We start from the raw sequence: 18,046 nt of genomic DNA, 5'->3' as shown, positions 1-18,046 counted from the left end.
GTCACAAAACTTACAGCGATTAACTGCTTACGCTAATGGGTACACTATTTTCTGAAAACTCCGTTTTGAAACGCCACTCCTAGACTATTATGCAGTGCAAATAAAATCACATTCGTCTTGTATCCCGTATTTATATTTGCAGGAAAACGATGTGGTTTCATTCGACGAATGTTACAGCATACGCGGTGAATGAGCATGACATCGCTATGCGCCTATATAGCGATGTCCCGCTCGCACACCGGAGCGGCATGCGAAACCGCATCCAATGTAAAGACCGCCATACACTGTGTACCAACCCTGATGTGTATCCAACGGTGTCATTCCATTTGCTCCAAAAACAGACGAGTCGACTGCTCAGGCGGCAGTTGTTAAGATTATCGAAGACAACTATTTATCTCTCTTTATGTTTCCTAACATTACAATTATGTTCGTCGAACTCTCAAAATAATATAGACAACAAAATAAAAGTGACATCATATCGTACCGGTATCTCGGACTACGAGAGTTTACGGCTATTATAAATTGTAAAACAACGTTATAATTATTATTAAAAAAATCGGACAAGTGCGAGTCGGACTCGTCCACCGAGGTTTAGCGGCAACAGAAATTCATCATCTGTGAAAATTTCAACTGTCTAGCTATCACGGTTCATGAGATACAGCCTCATGACAGACAGACGGACGGACGGACAGCAGAGTCTTAGTAATAATAATATATAATCTAGTGAGTTGTTACGATAAATAAATTAAAAAAATACAAACACGTGTCCACGGCCACCAAAAATGCTCCGAGCAAATTCGATTCGACTATAAACGAGGTTACGACTTTCTCTATAAAGTATATGGCACTACCTGTGGATTCCTATCATTGGCTTCTTGTATCTACCTAAATGTTTTATGTTCAATATCACAGCTGTTGGATACACAAAAAAATAAAATACTTAAATAAAAAAATAAAATGCAACAAATCCCGCTTAAATTTACAGATGAGATGAGATGCTGCAAGTGTCGCGCGCGAGATGTTGCAAGTGTCACCGTACTCAGAGCATTTTTTTCGAGGCAGGACCATAAACATTCGACTCAACTTCATTCCATTAGCATTAGGAACACGTAGCTTGGATAAACATGCGAGTTGCGAGTCTGCAATAAAGCTCAAGCTTCTAAGCGAAAGCTTTTATCGAAGTAAATCGATTTGCATGGGTAGATTCCATGTACCGACGTAGAATTGAAACTGGCTGGTTGATTTGCTGCTAGTTACATATCTGAAGGGTCTGTAGTTTCGAAGACCGAGATTAACAAATATGCCAGATGTCCATTAAGTAACGGTACAAATGTGTATTGTCTTGCTACTTATACACAAAACAAGATGTATACGTTAACCAATACAGCTTATGAATCAATGTCCTCAGCCGATCTCTGTCTGTTCGCGATAAACTCAAAAACTGTATATATCTCTAGTACTTGTATACAAGACTTGGAACATTCCTGAAATATGATATGATATTCTGCTTTTGCAAAAACGTAAATTCAAAAGCGTTCTCAAACGGAGTGATACAAATGTTTAGATTATTTTGGCGCAGGTATCAACCTATGACAAAAAGAATTAAATTATATTCGTCGTAGGTCTTTGATTGCCACAATTTGTAACAGTTACCCTTTTTACGAAAGCTACGTACAAAGCAAGAAAAACATAATCCAAGAAATAAATGAGGGCCCAACGGTGAGACAGTTGAACCTGACCCCTCTATCAATCCTGTCTCCCTTGCTTTGAATAACTCTGAAACTCTATCCATATAGGTCAGCTAGTGATGTGGTGTTCTTAGGCGTATATTCTTAACTCAAGGTAATTCTAAGATTTTTTTTTTATTAAAGGCAAAACTGATAAATAATTGATATTTTATTCATACTTTAATGTACCAGTGAACGTAACCAAAAGTAATGATCAAACACTAATACAGTATCGGCCAAAGATATGAGAGGATATGAGTAAACAATATAGGTTAGTTTGTAGACTGCGTATTTTACTAGTCATTTCATACAAATAAATGATGAATACTGCAATTAAATACTGTGAATTACAATGGAAGACTCAACGTATTTAAAAAAAAATGTAATAAAAGTATAAAAATTTAAATGACTATGTATAAAAACAAAAAATAAGCTCTATGAAAAAATTCATTACATGCGACCATTTTTTCTCATCGCTCGTACTAAGGAATACTACTAGACTACCTAAAGTAGTGAAGTGGAAATCATTTACAACCATCAATAACACAAGAACAACACCCATTAAAATCATTGACGACCAATCTAGCCTAGTGGGTAGTGACCCTGCCTATGAAGCCGATGGTCGGATGGACGGATTGTCTTACCGATTAGTCGACCAAGCCAATAAAATTGTTGTGTTCTGTATTTACATATTATATATATCATTGTCTGATTACCCACAACACAAGCCTTCTTGAGGTTACTGTGGGACTTACTCAATTTGTTTAAAAATGTCCTATAATATAAATAAATATGATAAATATAATAGGCACATTCTTACACAAATTGACTAATTACACTTATATATTAAATAATTTATTTTATGCCGTTTAGTACAATTTTGAGACATCAAAATTAACATTAAAATTAATTAAATTAAATTATCAAAATTAATTAAACGGTAGACATACCGTTCTCCAAGTCTTCCTCAATTGCTCAAAGGTTAACTGGAAGAGATCAATGAAGGGGATAAGTTCGCCTTTGTACAAATGATATGTCTTCTTTCCTGTTTTATGTTTCTTTTTGTACAATAAAGTGTTTTACTACTACTACTAATACTAAGTCAAGGTAAACCAAGAAGGCTTGTGTTGTGTCTTATAATATTTATTTATTTATATATATAAAAAAATCTACCGTAAAAACATGGGCATAATATATTATTGACATGTATTGTACCTACTTATAAAAAATAAAATCTAAAATTTTGATATTGTTTCCATAAGCGGCCAATTTCCTAAAAGGCAACTACCGGGAATATTGTAAGGTAAATACGGATATAAACTCACAACACTTTACTGGGCACAGAGACAGATGGGAGTGATGGGTAATGCGAGATTTTGCAGCGAATGTAGGACAAGGCTAGCGATGGGGTATTTTGTTGCAAATGGGTGTATTATTGAAACCGCGGGGCGGGGGGGGCGGAAAGTAGAGTACTCATTTATTCGGGGCGTATTTAGAAACATAAAATGGATTACTGATTGAATACAAATATACTGTTGAACTTGTCCGCTCATGAGGTATATTCAGATTTAACATATTGCATACATTTCATTTAAATGTCAGTTGTCTCGCTTTTAGGTTTACACTGAAGTAGTGGCATATAACATTTTTTATAGGAATGCCTCCATGTAGGTACCTAACTGCGCTCTACCTTCCTTGTTTTACAATAAAACAGAGTTGCACGTATCGTTTTTAGGGTTCCGTACCAAAAAAGTACAAAAGGAATCCTTATGGTGGGACTCTGTCCGTCCGTCCGTCTGTCACATCACAAAATATCTCATGAACCACTTAAGCTATCAACTTGAAATTTGGAATAGTTTATAACAACGCTAACCCAGACAATTCGAAAGTATCATTTTTTTCATTTCATTCAAAATTTCACAGTCCAGTGACTAGGTCAAGTGGGGTATCATTTGAAAGAGCTCAAATTGTACATTCCAAAACATTTTTTCTTTTTTTTTCGTAGTGAAAAAGAATTGATTAATGGAGGAAAATGTGAAAAAAATACCATCCCCCCCCCCCCCTTATCTCCGAAGTTTACCGAAGAATATTATGAAGATTTTACATAAGTATTTTTTTTACTACGTTCGTGGCAAACAAGCATACGGCCTGCGTGACGGGAAGCAGTCTCCGTAGCCTATGTACGCCTGCAACTCTAGAGGAGTTACATGCGCGTTTAACGAGGTAATACCGACCCTAACAACCCTCCCTCCCCTCGTTGAGGTCTGGCAACCTTACTCACCGGCAGGAACACAACACTATGAGTAGGGTCTAGTGTTATTTGGCTGCGGTTTTCTGTAAGGTGGAGGGACTTCCCCAGTTGGGCTTTGCTCTAGATCTGGAATGACATCCACAATGCCCATACCTCTCTTGTGGACGTAGTTTAAGGACGTACCCGGGTCCAAAACAACATGTCATGTCAACATTTAATCCTCTTAATTAACATTACTATAAATTTTACCGTAAAAATATTATCAGACCTCTATCTAGGTATCTTTTTTAAATTAACAAAAAAACATTTCCGAATTTAGTTTGCAATTTAACCAACTTTACGTGTGTTAATTACACTTGAAATTTCTATGAGATTACATTAAAGACACCTTTATTCACGTAAAAGCAAAATTTTTGAAATCGTTTCACATGATAGAGAATTATCCTCGAAAAACCAACATAATATGTGCATTATATCGCGCAAATTAGTTAGACAATTTGCCGATAGATGGCTGTACACAATTATGCTTAGTATAGGTACAACTGATCAAAAGGCTTTCGCCTTTATAGTTACACAAGATAATTCATAGTTTGTACGGAACCCTCGGTGCGCGAGTAAAACGAACTCGCACTTGACTGGTTTTTTAATACCAATTTGTTATCAACATTTATTCTAAATAAATATTTTGATGGATTTAACCTTTTAGCCGCCACGTCAATTAAGTAATAAAGTCTCATCAACGCCACGGCAAAAATGACACGTATACAAACCTGACCAAAACCACGACTTGATATGTAGTCGAGGCGTGTGGGGCACGAAATTTACTGGCTTTATATCAAGTCAATAGCGGTGAAAAGGTTAAACACTAAATTAATATAATTACAAATTCCATGTGCATAAATGCAATTTGGTCTAGCCTGCACTCACATCTACCCCATAACGAACTAACTGTATTCAATTTCACTTAGTAGGTAATTTATAAATGACAATCACTGGGGAATTAATTACAGTTAGGTATTACAAATATAAAAGTTTGTAGATGTTATGTGCTTATTAAAAAGCGAAAATAACATTACTTGCAGTGCACTTATAAAAGTAATAAAACTCCTACTCCTACTGCTATTGCCTCACCTAAGGATGCAGCGTTGTGCCCACTGAAAACTAATCCATAAACGCAAAGAAACCATAACATGTCATCGTTAAGAAACCGTTACCGTTAACGCTTCGTTAAAGTTAACGTTTGGATTTAAGTAAGCTTTCGTGTAAGTATTTTATGTGCAATACGTTGTAGCCAATGGGCTTTCAATACGCTTTCACGGGCCATAACGTCGGCTCAGGCGATATTATCCTCATATGAAGTACGGTAAGACCCCGGATCTTTTATCCACTAGATGAAGCATTTAAAACGACACTAACAACCAACTGGGGAAGTACCTCCACCTTACAGAAAACAGCAACCAAATAACACTAGACCCTACTCATAGTGTTGTGTTCCTGCCGGTGAGTAAGGTTGCCAGAGCTCAACGAGGGGGGGGAAGGGTTAGGGTCGGCAACGCGCATGTAACTCCTCTGGAGTTGCAGGCGTACATAGGCTACGGAGACTGCTTACCATCAGGCGGGCCGTATGCTTGTTTGCCAGGCGGGACGTAGTATTAAAAAAAAACGAAGGCATTTATTGTGCAACCGTGTAGCAAAACTACTATTTGTGTTTTATTTATTTGCCGAAAAATACCTAGGTAGTTTTTCTGTTTAAGTCTTAATTGATAGTCTCTACAGATCTTCGATGCGTGCTTCCCTATTATATAATAATATTATCCTAATTAACTAGGTATTTAGTTCTTTTAATTTCGGTATTGAATTTATGACATATTATATATATTCTCTTCTCTCCATCTACATGTATTTCTTCTTCTTATCACACAGAACCTAATGGTTCTCTTTCCTAATGGTTCAGGTGATAATTCACCTGTAAAAATATCATCAAAAATTGACTTCCAGTACGAATATGACGGTCGAACGTGACACCGTCATAGTGACAGTGCCCATCTCTTTCAGTTGAATGATGCTCAAAAGTGTTGTTTATTTTGTCACGCAGGTAACGCAATCCATCATACGTCTGTAGAAATAAAAACGAAGGGATATAGGGATTCAATAGACAGGAATGTAATTGAATCGCGACGTATCAAAGGAAGTGCATCGATATTATGCTTCATGATACAGAAACTACGGGAAGTAATCGCTGAGCAAGACGAAAAGGATTTTCCTTCAGGCTTTTACAAACTAGCTTTAGCTTTCCGATTTAATTTTAGCTGATATTCTTTTTCCAAATATGGAGGAAATAAAAGGAAGTCAGTAGTTCGACGCAACGAATTTTTGGCTACTGCGTTTGATTTTGGCTTAGTTAGTTATATCGATACACTCGTAAATATTTGACTTAGAATATGTCTTCATGTACTATGTATGTCTCTCTGTAAATGTTATTTTGAGGTTGTGCAATAAAGAGGATTTGTACTGTATTGTATTGTATAAATAGTATTAGGCCTTATGACATATTCTTATAAGTACAACGAACAGTGTATTTGCATGTGCATAGTGTATGTGCAGCATAGGTATAGTTTTTCTTTTTTTATGGTAGAGGAGGCAAACGAGCAGAGTGTATTGTATGAAATTCGTTCATAAAGTGGGTATGCATTTTTGCAACTGGATATCATCATCATCATGTCAGCCCTTTATCGCCCACTGCTGAGCAAAGGCCTTCTAGTATGCCACTTGTCCCGGTCCTGAGCTAATCTCATCCATTTCGCATTCTTCCGAATGTCGAGCACCCAACGATCCAACGGACGCTAGGGGCTTCTTTCATCCGAAAGCGGCCACTATCCCGTTAACTTTTTAGTCCACCTGCCATCACTCTGCCTAGCAACACGTCCCAACCAACTCCCATTTTAATTTGGTAATAACATAACGTAACGTCTTGCACCTTAGTGCGGCGACGGATCCCGACATTCCTCACTTTTTTTAATCATACATAAGCTTTTGTTAATATCTACTACACGTTAGTCAAAATTAAATAGTCCTGGCCTCGATTCCTTAATTGCATTCCATTGTTAAATAAATAACCATTATGGGTCGTATCTTACATCTACAACAAAATTAAGTGATTTACATTGACAACAAACGCGTGTCTGTAAACACAGCAGTAGCTAATGGTTCGTATTTAATTGCGTCGATTAGGTAAATAGGTCGTCGTGATACAACTCTAATCGACCGTGCCAACGAATATGAATTCAATATGTCGCCTTTTGTTCAACCCTGGTAATTTACGTACCTATGTAATAACGGTGATAGTTGGTGTCATTACACATTGAAAAGCTTAAGTTATGCTACTATAAAAGTAAAGTAAATGTAAAGGGTGTTATTTGGATCGTTTCTCCTTCACGTTTTCGGCTTAACGGATTTCAATGAAATTTGGCACAAATCTGTTTAAAATCTGGAAATTACACACACATTTTAACGACTTCAAGGTGGGCGAAGTGAAGTAAGGGTAGTACCTAGGTAAAAAATATGCATATACCTAATTAGTACATAATTTAGCTAAATAGTAAATAAATTTAGCAATACACAGCACACAATATATTTCATGTGTCTGGAATCAAAACATTGGAAAAAAGGCTAATTTTTACAAGATTTGTTGGGATTGGAACAAATGTCGGAGATGTTATAAAATTCTTATACTCAAGATTTATTTTATTTATTTTATTGGTATTCAGGATAACAACAGCCGTAAATATAACTAAACATATAAATGCTTACATAAAAGAAGGCCAATGACAGTCATCCATTAAATTGCAATACGTAACAAAGTAAAATAACAAAAAAATTTAAAAACGACGAAAATGTACAATATTCACACAAATTCTCGAAACCTTAAAAATACATACCGGTCGTAAAATATGTACTTAATGAATAATCGAGTTTAATTTACTTTTGGCAAAAGACCATAAAATTTGCATTAGTAACAAGTCAGTCATCAACAGGAATTACACAAAATATATCCAAATAAATACCTGAACATAGTGTTTGAACTGAATTTTTATTAATGGTAGAATTGCATTTCCCTAGTACCCATCAACACGTAGCTTGAAGAAGTTATGATATGCCTACTTAGATATTATTATTATAACATTTGTTTCTTGCTCTAAACATCATTTCTCCAGTGACATGCGGACTACATTTGCGAGTCAAAGCGGCGTTGATTTAAAAGCTGGCTTTGTTGCGTTGCGAGATGAGTTTTGACAGTTAGTGTGCGGCGCGGGTCGAGGCCGACACACGCGGGTCAGTGCCGGGCCTTGGCCTACCTGTTGCTGGCTGATCCCGATCCCGACCACACTTAACTTTAATTACTGGATTAAGATTTCTATTAACACGAGCCGCCAGCCGGCGTGTGTTATGTACAGGCTAATACTTTTTGCAATTATTCGTGAAGTAGGCACAGTCAGCTGCAAAGAAAAGTGACTCCCCTGCATAGACGCTTGTATGCAAAGATGCTAAGCGAATAGTATTGCTGACTTTACCTATGTGCGCAAAAAAAAATAGAAGTAAATCATTAGGTTTCTTTTTTTTGTCAATATAAAAACGAATTGAATAAAACAAAGGAAGAATATGAGGAAACACGTTCCACGTGATTTTATTTTCTTTAGGAGTGATACCTAAATAAACTCTCACTTCAATTTGATCCTCGATTTATTTTCGATTGATCTATTTTTGTTTCGGAAAAGTTACGGCAAATAACTTGATACATTTTACATACAGTAAGTTTATCTTTTAAATTTTATCTTGCGTGGTAAGATACTTTTGAAATTGAATTAAAATTGAATTAATTATTTCAGTAGCCCTAGTGTAACTTTGATCGACATCATAACGTGACGAACGCGTTTGCGTTAAGTCTCATTTTGTATAGGATTTTGAGGTTCCAAAACGTCACGCTTGGCGCGCTCTTTCGAAATCCAATACAAAATGAGACTAAACGCAAACGCGTACGTCACGTTTGGAAATCGAATTTATTTACACTAGGGGTACTGGTATTATACCCATATTTATGTAAGATTAGTTACAAATTTTCTTAAACACTATCCCCCTTATTCATAAACGCGTGTACTAAAGTTACGATGCCGCTGATCATCGTTTGTCCCTTTCCGACGTATTGGTATGATGGATGAGCAGCGGCATCGTAACTTTAGTACACGTTTATGAATAAGGGGGTATGTCAGTAACTTAGTATCCACAGTAAATTATATTACATTAATTTCAAATAAATATTCACAGTCACAACTAAATAAATAAATTATAATTGTTATATCACATTTAAAATCAAGTTAAAATCAATATTCAAATCAGATTAAATATAGTTTATAAATAAAATGTCAGCAGCAGCATGTCATAAACTTATATGAATGTCATTCCATTTCTACACAAAAGGACAATCAAATTTGGATGATAATGCATTCAGGAGCGCGCATATGTCGCGCATATTTTTTTTATTTTAAAACATTAATTTTAATAACACTCATAGACTGCGGTTTTGTTTGTATGTCCTAATGTTTCTAAAGAATTTCCTCCCTTCTCGAAGTTGTTTTTAGTTATATCCATGGTACATAGAGTATGCTTAATAAGGACCCAAAACCTTTCAATAGTTGAGAAACACAGATACTTAAGTACTCATGTAATTGTTCTAACTGTATATTCTTCAACGAAATTGCAAACATTCATTTTGCGAAACAATAAAAGTGAGTCATTCTACTTTTTCATGACCATTAATCTATTGCCAGAAAAAAGTATAGTAGGCATTGATTTTGTGTATAAAAATGTACCTGAACTAAATAATAGGAATAGGAATAATTTTGATTTATGTAAAAAGATGGTAACGCAGTGGTAAATGCCTTATTTTCATACAAATCGGGAGACATCAAGGACCACTGAGTTTGTTATTTATAGAACATAGCTACGTCATCAATAAAACAGAAAAGGAAGGTAATATAGCCCAGTATTCTAAAATATACATTTTACTAAAAAGTATCAACATTTTATGGACAACGAGAAGTAGTATGGCCGAAGTACCGACCTATGTTTTAATTCGAAGCGTAGTAAATACAAGTAATTTATAGAAGCAATTTACTGCAACTTACAAAAATCTTCAATGCTCAGAACTCGACAAAAGCTCGTTCCATTAAGCGCTATAGCTTTTTCAGTTTCCACCTAGTCAGGTACTTGCGCATTGTTTTCATTATTTACTTAATAGACATTATTAACGTACATACAATTTTTTACAACAATATTTACATTTATGTGTAACTAAAATAGTTTCATAATATTATCGGTACTGAATTTACATTTCAATAACTACCTACAGTAGCGGTATCATATTTTTTTAAATACACTTGCATAACTTTTATTTTATATTTTCTCAAAACCGGCTGTGGCGTTTTTGTTGAAATTCACAATATAGGGGCGTATGAAAACGACAATTCGATCAAACTAGGGTTAATATTTAAATAATTAGTCTGCACGAGTTTTCGCGGTAGCCCGGTGGGTATCAAAATGAAAAGTAATGATGCGTTTTAATTTTCAAACAAGAGGCATCAATCAATCCATCTTGTTCTTATTGTTAGTAGAATCCACTTTTGAGTGTTTTCAAATAAATAAATAATAGTTATTTACAATGAAAGTGCAGAAAATAGGAAATTCGCAACGAGTGGTGATAAATTAAAACACGACCGAAGGGGGTGAGTTGCGAATTACCTTATCGCACGTGTATCGTACAACGTTACAGTGCATATGGCTCTTTAAAGTTTCGACATATGCACGGAAAGTGCTCATTCCCGCACGGGTGCGGGAAAGTAGCACTGTAAACAATATTTATAACATACATTAATTGGTGTGTGTGAAGTCCCCAATCCGCATTGGGCTAACGCTGCCCACGTTGCCACGTACAGTGGGACGTAGGTATAAAATATATGGTCGCGATGATGATACAATCATTATTTACATGATATAAATCTAATTTCACAAATATTCAAATTTATGCCTGCAAAAATAGCAATATGATAGATTTGTCGCTACTGTAGCGCTCTAGGAATCATCACCATCCAAGCAATCCGGTTGTGGAATGATCTTCCTCTCTCTATTAGACAAGCCTAGAACAAATTTTCCTTCAGGCGCATGTTGCGCAAGCATCTGTTTGATAAGATTCAAAGGTCGTCCTCATGATGTTTCACAATGGGTATATATTTATGTATGTATGTATATTTAGAACACAATTAAGTACCAAGGACTAAAAAAACAAGTACAATAACAAAACCTACTACTAAAATTAAGTACGAACTATAAAAAATAATAATTATAAAACTTATACTCACCTATCTTAGGTCCCCTAGATCTGACCCCTGCGGAAGGGTGTATGTATATTTATTTATTCATGTATGTAGGTATAATATTATATAATTTTGTGTTTTTTTTTTTTTTTTTACTCTAACTGTATTCTGACCCTGCACTAACTAGATCTTTCGGTTTAGCTAATGGTTGACTGCTAGAGAATGCCTTCTGACATTAAGTCCGCCATTTGTACTCTTCATGTATTGTGCAATATTTTAGCATATATTTTATATACTTGCAGTTCTGGACCAGAATGTGCAGATTATACATACTTGTATCGACCGACACATTTGCCTTGCATCTTAATATGCCAAACCCATATAACTATACAACCCGATAGCAATAAAAAATATGGCATAAATGAAGAGTTGTCTTATTTGTTGCCAATTTAATGATAATGAGCTTTAGATGCTTGTGACTTTCTAATGGGTTTGTAACGATTTGTTTTCGCTTCGTTCGCTTGCTCCGCAAACGCAGGTTCAGCTAAAGTGAAAAACAACGTAATAAAGTTTAACACTTGAAAACCATGATTTAGATAACAATGCGAAAACCGTTTGGCAACTTTGAAGGTCTGGACCGCCCCCGGTCGTGTCCGCTGAAAGAGTGAATTCCTTTAAAATATTAGCTAAAGCCCTTTAGTAGCTGAAGTATTAAAATATATTCGTGAACTTGGTGATACTGACTATAAATTAACATTAAGTCTGTAGTCTGGAGGCTTAAGATTTAGCTGGCATATTATGTAAATGAATTGAATTTAAAAAACATATAATTTACAATAATAGTTGTACTGCGCAATACGACATGTAATATGCATAACCCTCATTGATGTGGTTTGGACGCTCGCTTGCACGTTATCACAGTACTATTGGCATTATAGCGGATGTATATATATCGGTGATTGGTAATGTTGCCAGGTTTATACAGCTGCTCATTCTCCGACAATAGCAAGTAATTTATGTGCCAATACATTATCTCGTCCGCAAACATTTTCAATAAAGCTATTATATAAACCAACATTATTTCAAAGGAACTACCCGAAATCTCCGGTGAATTGTATTTTTATACGTTACGGGTAATAAAGAGTTTTCATGACGCTATAAAAACTATCTTGCTTGATGTTGTCTGAATAAAAATCGCCCGTTCTTGGTGTCTTTTTAAGTGACAACGCTAATAAAAAGGCTACTGCGCCTTTTTACAATGTTCGGCAGTGGAGTTTTACGGTGATAAGGTCGATCAATGGAGACGAAAATATGACCCTTTAATGATTTATTTTCTTTAATTTCTAATGTATATACTCTTATAGTGTAATTTAACAATTATATATAGTTATAAATACTAAATAATTAATAATTATATATAGTTATATATAGTTTATCTTTTGTATGTCATATAAGTAATAGTATTTGATCATAGTTTTGTAGGTTTATTTTTATTATGTTTTCAATGTATGTATAATATTTCGTTTTCGGTTACAGGAATTATATTAGTAATTATTTATATGCACATTCACCTATTCTCCACGTAATTAAAAACTTCCTTAAACTAATTGCGCTTTGGAAACTGATTACGTAATTCGGTAATGGGTTCAAAATGTCGGGTTAGAATAGCTGAATCAAGTTCTGAACAAACTTCGCTATCGACTGTCATAAATCACACGAATAGTCGCTGGTTTCGGAACGTACCTGCTCGTCCGCTGCAATTTAATACACTTTCTGACTGTTCACTCGACAAAGATTTATTTGGCTGAGAGTCATTATCTAAGCATGTATTTATAATGCATTGTTGTTTCCGGTTTATGCTTGCAGTTCTGGCCTTAAAGCAGTTTCGATATTTATCGGTAGGTAAATCAAACTCAGAATAGTCTCAGCCACGTAGCGCATTTTTACCTACTTATATTTATTTATTGTAACGTTGAATAAATTTCTAAGGTATATGTTACGGCTTGCAGTTTGTTAAAATGGTGGAGTGCCACCTATTAACGACAGGCCCAATAAAGTCAAGTTAGATACCTACTTCATTCAAAATTAAAATTGATGTATTTTTCTTTGTCCAGGCATGATGCGGCGCGGCTCAATGGCCATCCTCGGCGGCGGGGAACCGCTGATAGTGGTGGAAGAGAGCGGCGCGGAAGAAGAGGCCTCCTACCGTAGCCCGGTGGCCACGCGCGGCCTGTCCATCGACCAGGAGTCCCCACCCGACCCGTACCACTTGTCACCGTGGCGCGACACCCGCAAGCACTCCCTGCCCACGCCTTCTTGTACTACCGGCCCAACTGCTAGTCAGGTCAGTCCATAGTATAAAAGTATGTTTCCTACCGTAGCCACGTTCCAGGAGTCCCATTCGCAGGAACTTGTTGCCCAGACTACCTTGTACTACCGGCCCTACTGCTATAGTAGTTTTCATACAACTTGGATAAAGGAAAAGATGACATCTCGATACAATTGTGCAAAATTTTGTGTTTTAAAGTTATAAATTGTATGGGGATGATATTTGTCACCGTAACCATAAACTGTTTAAAAAATACTAGGTATACTCGTAGTCAGGTCAGTTCGTATAGTCAAAGAATATTAGGGCAGAAGAAGGAGCAGCTCTGTAGCCACGCGCGGTCTGTCCACCTGTCTCCGTGGCAGGATACACGCAAGCACTCGTTGCCTACGCCTTCTTGCACTAAAGACCCTATTGCTAGTAAGGTCAATTAAACAGTAATAAAACTTCTACATTGTTTGTATTTTGCTCCACTCGTGTAAACTGTTATGGTCTCAAAAGTGTTTTCCCACTTTAACTTTAGGTATATTTAACCACTTAATACTCGTATTCCAGTTCCTCCCTGAAGGAGTGCAATCTCTACTTGTACTTATGTATATACCTCGTAAAGCCAAGGATTAATAGACTATTTTTCGATTAATAGATTAACAAAATGCCTGCCATTTATCTTTCTAACTAACTCAACTAAGAGACAAAGCTAAGATTTAAAAGATGCTAAAGTCCTAGGTACATGGGTATATTTCTTTACTACAGGTCCGTCGTCTATCAGAGCGAGGAGAAGGCGCCGCTCGCGAAGCACGCGAAGCTGCTTTCCTAGCGACACTGAGCCAGGTCCAGCCACAACCAGGTGGTCGAAGGTATGGAACACCTGTGCTGACGTGGTCCACTCAATAGTGGACCGACTGCTGACCCACACTAAACTTATACATAGTATGTAGTAATGACTAATGAGTTACATGCAATAAAGTAGTCGTTACATTTGGAAATGAACAAAGCAGAAAATGATAGCAGTATTAATGATGAGTCACTTAACTGTTCTCTAAAAGTTTCTTTGCATTGCCTGTCAACAAGTCAGAATTATATGTTGATTAACTAAATGATGGTATTTCAGACATTCCGTTGTGACAATATCACGCGTGCCACAAGCGCTGTTCGGGCGAGGTCGCCGCGAGTCAATCGCCGCCTTCCCCGCGCTGGGCCGCCGTCGGGACTCAGTTAAGAAATGTTAGTATCGCGAAATTTGACATTCTTAAGCCCTATTGGTGCCCGCCAACCAGGCATTATACAATACAATACAATACAAATACACTTTATTGCACACCTCAATACAGAAACAGTACAAATAATACAACACATAAAGAAGAGGTAAACAACAAGTACCATACGGTAGTTACATTCAATATTTATATGGAATTTTCACAATCAATCGGCTCCGGTTGACTTTTGGCAACCAGTGGACTCTGCCAATTAAAATGAAATGTAATTGAAAACATAGATATTTAAGCTTCATATTCCTTTAACTTTAAGGTGCCCTCCTACTTAACCACATACACCTGTCCTGTAATTATTTAGAAACAATATATCTACCTACACAGCTTTTTTTTTAAAGGCCGTTAATTTCAAGGGTATACATCCTTAGCTTAAATTAAGTAACTTGAAGATAATCAATGATTTATTGTTATCTGATAAGACCCCTTATGAGGCCTTAAGGCCTGTTTACAAATCAACATTTACTGCTAAACACAAGTACTATCTCCGACAGTCAATATTCGAAATTTCCTTAACGCATGTAATAAAAAAATATTTTGTTTAATTTTGAACTTTAATAGCTGTCAATAGAGTTGAATATTATTACTGCCATATATGGTTGCATACGCGGGAAAGGGTAAAAATGTACTTATAGCGATACCCCGCAGTTAACGGAGTTTAAAAAAAACACCCTGTATAACATATTCGTATTTCTATTTTCAAATCACTGTTCAGAGGCTAATCACTAGGCCTGTTCCAGGTCCACCAGCAACCGAAACATTAGGCAGCACCCATAATTTACAACTCGACATCATGGATGACATCGTACAAGCCCGGAAAGTACGCATGCGCCTTTGGAACACCTCTAGTGAACGCGTCTGTGAGGTGCAGCCACTGGACGAACGCTCGCCGATGAGCGGGTCCGTGCGATACACGAACCGTGGCCGACGGCACTCTGACTTCGTCGGGTCGCCATTGCCGCCTATTCCTGCTCGCCGACGTGCCTCCGAGATGCCACCACCACCGCCCATCCCACCGCGAAGCGGCGCTGGCGTTGTCTGCACTGACACAGATCTCCATCACATGCTTAATGCGCTCACATCTTCTTCCACTGAAATAGACCTCTGCGGCAAGCCCGAACGAACACGACGATTGGCCGACACGCGCTCTAGCAGCTTCGACGCGTCAACTTTGCGAGACAAACCCCCAGGATCAGGCACTACTTGGTTCACGCGACGCCATCAGACCTTGGCCACAAAGAAGAAAGTAAACGAACCACAGAAAAAATCCAAAGTCACTTTTGCACCAGACGCTAAACAAGCCCCGGGGGATATAGCGGCGGTCGTGTGGGATCAGCCGTCTGGTTCGATCGTAGATGCCAGCGCCCTTGGAAGTGCAATTGAAGTTTTTCTCAGGAAGGGTGGAGCAGGAGACCCTGGAGTTTCGGGGACTACGGCCACCACTTTGAAAGAGACAGGAAAAAGTACTGGCGCACGACCCAAAGTGCCGGAGCCGCCAGGAGCATCTCGGTCGTCGGGCCGACCCGGTGACGAGCGCTGGTGTCCCACCAGGCCCGAAGACGATGAAGGAGCGCAGGGATGCGATGCAACCCTGTGCACATCATTAAAAGACCTTTTCGTGTAGATGCACCCAGTGCGGATTACTCTTGTAAATTATTACCTAGCCGTTACTGATTGATTTCTTAAAAGGAGAGTGAGATGTGCGAGAGGGTTCAAGGTCTGCGGTCCGCCGCGACTCGTTCCACGTCCCTTTCTCGCGTTCGATGTACCTTTTGTACTTTACGGATCTTTCAATGTGATAGTCTGTGCGCTGAGCCTAGCGCCGGTCGTCCCCACCGTCTCATTTCTAAGTGTGAATGCATACATATTTGCCTGTATTACCATCAGAACCCTCGGTGCTTAAAAAATGCTGACATGCATCCGCACAAAATCGGACCGTTTCATACCCGCGACCGACGCCCCGCTTTGCGCGCAATTATTTTTAGAGTGAATTCTATTTTCATTGTAAATTTTTAATATTAGCAATCAAAATATTGACTTATTGTTAGATAGAGAAATATATTTGTGATGAGCGGGCGCGCGTTTTCCGCCGCCTCAGCGGTCTCCCGCCGCGCGCCCCACCCCGCTCCCCGCCCCGTGTCGTTCGACAATGTGTCTTGTAATCCACTGTAACATTAAACAATTCAACTTAATCATATAGCCGACAAAATTATGGAGTTTTCGGGAGAAATGTACGCTTAATAGAACGAAGCGGCTGACTGTCAGCCGCTTCTTATCAATAAAAGTTTTTATCGATGTTATGAGTTGTTTTATTTTCCCTAAAACATATTCGAAGTTAATAAGCGGCGTTGTTTGCTAAATGAAGGGCTCGAAATTGAGGATGTCACGGTCAGTTAATTTGATGTAGGCTCTTGGGCAAAGTTGGAAAGCCTCAGAGCAATCTATAGCCCTTACCGACGACGTCTGAGATCGCCCGGGGGACAAAGGCGAAGTTGGTAGACGCGCCAATCAATTTGTTAACTTTTACGCAGATAAACTTTTCAAATTACAAGGACAGCTGCAGGTGTCGCTTCTACCCATAAAATATAGCCTTTAACATGACACAGTTTTTAGGGTTCCGTAGCCAAATGGCAAAAAACGGAACCCTTATATTTTTTATTTATACGACTAGTAAACTGTTATCATATAATACTATAACAGCTTATTACTGGTACGAGTAGATATAGGAAGCAAACGAGCAGACGAATCGCCTGTTGGAAAGCGATTATCGTCGCCCATGGACACCCGCAGCACCAGAGGGGTTAACGTGATAATTAAGTAGGTATACCTACATATGTATGGATGTCAGTAGGCAGTTTGTTATTAATTGCCGTTATGACGACCGGTCTGGCCTAGTGGTTAGACTGGTTAGTTGACCCTGCCTATGAAGCCGATGGTCCCGGGATTCGAATCCCGGTGAGGGCTTTTATTTCTGTGATGAACACAGAATTTATTCCTGAGTCATGGATGTTTTCTATGTATTTAAGTATGTACATATTTATCAATAATATACGTATGTTTATCGTCGCCTAGTACCAATAATTCAACCTTTGCTTAGTTTGAGAATA

The 18,046-nt window shown here is 37.8% G+C and overlaps 1 protein-coding gene across 5 annotated transcripts in view; it reads left to right on the top strand.

Moving 5' to 3' along the window:
• Positions 1–17,239, top strand: part of LOC133520544 (uncharacterized) — a 35,458-nt gene extending 18,219 nt beyond the window's left edge. For 4 of the 5 annotated variants that reach the window (XM_061855026.1, XM_061855025.1, XM_061855024.1 and 1 more), the window contains 4 exons: positions 13,460–13,689; positions 14,425–14,528; positions 14,783–14,895; positions 15,680–17,239. In XM_061855026.1, the coding sequence (XP_061711010.1) occupies positions 13,462–13,689; positions 14,425–14,528; positions 14,783–14,895; positions 15,680–16,563 (1,329 nt within the window). In that variant the 5' untranslated portion in view covers positions 13,460–13,461 and the 3' untranslated portion in view covers positions 16,564–17,239. The remainder of the gene's footprint in view (positions 1–13,459; positions 13,690–14,424; positions 14,529–14,782; positions 14,896–15,679) is intronic. The other variant, XM_061855027.1, reaches the window with a different exon arrangement.
• Positions 17,240–18,046: the final 807 nt, after the last annotated feature.

Source organism: Cydia pomonella, chromosome 8 (genome assembly GCF_033807575.1).
Source record: "Cydia pomonella isolate Wapato2018A chromosome 8, ilCydPomo1, whole genome shotgun sequence".
Taxonomy (NCBI): domain Eukaryota; kingdom Metazoa; phylum Arthropoda; class Insecta; order Lepidoptera; family Tortricidae; genus Cydia; species Cydia pomonella.
This window is presented reverse-complemented; position numbering and strand designations above follow the sequence as displayed.